The sequence below is a fragment of the Lactuca sativa genome, chromosome 8, assembly GCF_002870075.4.
Source record: "Lactuca sativa cultivar Salinas chromosome 8, Lsat_Salinas_v11, whole genome shotgun sequence".
Classification (NCBI taxonomy): Eukaryota; Viridiplantae; Streptophyta; class Magnoliopsida; order Asterales; family Asteraceae; genus Lactuca; species Lactuca sativa.
In genome coordinates this window covers 240,058,754-240,061,618 of record NC_056630.2, presented here as the reverse complement: position 1 = coordinate 240,061,618, position 2,865 = coordinate 240,058,754, and the positions used below count along the sequence as shown (strand labels likewise).

At 35.0% G+C, this 2,865-nt stretch overlaps 1 protein-coding gene across 2 annotated transcripts; it reads left to right on the top strand.

Moving 5' to 3' along the window:
- Window positions 1-272: 272 nt before the first annotated feature.
- LOC111909192 (pentatricopeptide repeat-containing protein At5g27110) lies at window positions 273-2,488 on the top strand. 2 transcript variants are annotated; one of them, XM_023904974.3, is made up of 2 exons: window positions 273-1,113; window positions 1,201-2,488. In XM_023904974.3, exons 1-2 carry the CDS (start codon window positions 354-356, stop codon window positions 2,436-2,438), a joined length of 1,998 nt encoding a protein of 665 aa, XP_023760742.1. In that variant the 5' UTR covers window positions 273-353; the 3' UTR covers window positions 2,439-2,488. The 2 variants fall into 2 exon arrangements, with proteins under 2 accessions (XP_023760742.1, XP_023760741.1); XM_023904973.3 differs by having other exon boundaries at window positions 274-2,488.
- The last annotated feature ends 377 nt before the right edge of the window (window positions 2,489-2,865 follow it).

Below are 2,865 nucleotides of genomic sequence, written 5' to 3'. Positions count from 1 at the left end.
ATTATTATTTTTTTTTTGTAAAATAAACCCTCCATGTCAGCAAAACCTGTAGAATCCGGTGAAAAGGACCTAATGCGTACATATTATTAAAATATAAGAGTTTATTTTACAAGAGAAAAATAATAAAAAACTAAATGTATACATTTAAAAAAAAATATTACCTTATCAAGTCATTATCCAAAAAAAAAAAAATGAGTAAGAATTAAAGTTGTGAATTTTAATATATTCATTTATGTAATTGAATAAACCTTTCAGATATGGTTATCTATAAAACACCGCTTTCGTCACCATTAAGGATCCCCATAGTTTAAACCTTGAAATCGGTGGGGCGTGCTCCCCATTCGTAGATACGAATGGATGCTACAAAGTTGATACCTCTCATAAGAAATGTAGCTGAATCAAAAACGATTAAACATGCCAAACTCGTTCACCAAAAAGTAATCACCTCAGGCCAACAGAAGAACATTGCAATATGCAAAAACCTCATTAGTCTCTTCTTCTCTTGCCAATTATTCCAATCTGCTAGGCTAGTTTTTCAATCTATTGAAAACCCTGCAGATATCACATTATGGAACAGTTTAATTTCAAATTACACAAAGAATTTCATGTTCGATGAAGCTCTTCAAGTCTTCGAAAAGCTCATGCATTTCACTCTCTTGAAACCTGATAGTTACACATACCCAAGTGTATTAAAGGCCTGTAGTGGACTAGGGTTTGCAAACTTCGGTAGAACGATCCATACGCATTTGGTTAAAAACGGGTTTGTGGCTGATGTTGTTGTTACTAGTTCTTTGCTTGGGATGTATGCAAAATGTGGTATGTTTGGGTTAGCAGTCCAAGTGTTCGATGAAATGCCTGAGAGAGATGTCGCTTGTTGGAATACAGTGATCTCTTGTTATCATCGTGATGGGCAGTATGAGAAAGCATTGGACTTGTTTAAAAAGATGAAAAATGATCATGGGTATGAACCTGATTCTGTATCATTCACAACAGCCATATCCGCTTGTTCTAAGCTTTTGAATCTTGAAACAGGTAAGGAGATTCATAAGGAAGCCATGAGAAACGGTTTTGGATCCGATGCTTTCGTTCAAGCTGCTCTGATCGACATGTATGGTAAATGTGGTTCTTTAGATATGGCTCTACAAGTTTTCAACCAAATCCCTTTCAAGAATCTCGTTTCTTGGAACTCCATGATTGCAGGATACAGCTTAAAAGGTGATAGCAAATCTTGCATTCAACTTCTATGGAATATGATCACACAACAAACTAAACCAAATTCAACAACTTTAAGCAGTTCACTAATCGCTTGTTCCAAATCCTCAAACTTGAACCATGGTAAGTTCATCCATGGCTACATAACACGAAACAACATAAACCCCGATACCTTTATTCATACCTCACTTGTTGACATGTACTTCAAATGTAACAACACTCAATCAGCCGAATCCATCTTCAAGAAAATGGCAAAAACAAATGTTGTAGAATGGAACTCAATGATTTCCGGATACGTATCCGTAGGCTTGTATCTTGAAGCTCTTGAAATCTATAAATCCATGAATACAACCCAAGTGAAACCTGATGTGATCACATTTACAAGCATATTAGCAGCATGTACACAACTTGGATCACTAGAAATCGGTAAGGATATTCATAATTCTATCATTTCTCACCACTTTGAATCGAATGAAATGGTCATGGGAGCTGTTCTTGATATGTATGCTAAATGTGGAGAAGTGGAAATAGCTCAACAGGTTTTTAGTCGATTACCTGAGAGAGATCTTGTTTCTTGGACTACTATGATAACAGCTTATGGGGCTCATGGGGAAGCTTTTAAATCGCTAAAACTCTTCCAAGATATGAAGAAACTGAATATAAAACCAGATAGAGTTGTGTTTTTAGCAGTGATTTCGGCTTGTAGCCATGGAGGATTGATTGACAAAGGGTGTTATTACTTCAACCAAATGGTTAATGATTATGGGATCCAACCAAAAGTTGCAGATTACTCATGTGTAATAGATCTTCTTTGTCGTGGTGGAAGAGTACATGATGCTTATGCTATTCTGCAAAAGACTGAAAGCATTAGAGAGGATGTTGAACTGTTGAGCACATTGTTTTCAGCATGTAAGTTACATGGGGAGATAGAATTGGGTGAGAAAATTGCGGGTTTGCTTATTGATAAAGATCCTGATGATCCATCAACGTATACTGTGTTAGCTAACATGTATGCTTCAACCAAGAAATGGGATAAAGCAAGAAAAGTGAGGATGAAGATGAAAGAGCTTGGATTGAGAAAGAATCCTGGGTGTGCTTGGATTGAAGTTGATAAAAAGATTGAAGCTTTTTTGGTGGAAGACAAATCGATCCCTCAAGCAGGAAAGGTGTATGAATGTTTATCTGTTCTTGTTGGTCATATGAACATGGATGAACTTTTGTTTTAGAGTAATATATCAAAAGATGTAAAGCTTAGGTTGCTAGTTACCAAAATTAACCATTAGTTATAAATTCTAAGGGTGAGCATAATAATCGAAAAACCGAACCAAAACCAAACTAACCAATATAACCGAACCATAATAACCAAACCATTGGTTCGGTTTCTAATTTTTGTTAACCGATAACTAACGGTTCGGTTATGGTTTCATAGGTTAACCGAACCATTATTAACTGAACCATTAACTTTATATTTTAATATATAAAAATTATAGATTATATAAAATAATATAGTCAAACTTATTTAAGACCCATTAAATTTTCAAAATATAATTCATTAATCCTCATTTATCAGGATACACACGTGCAATGAAACCATCAAAGTTTGATTACGTAGACACACACAATCTTCCAATCATGCATTGAGTTAGATTATTA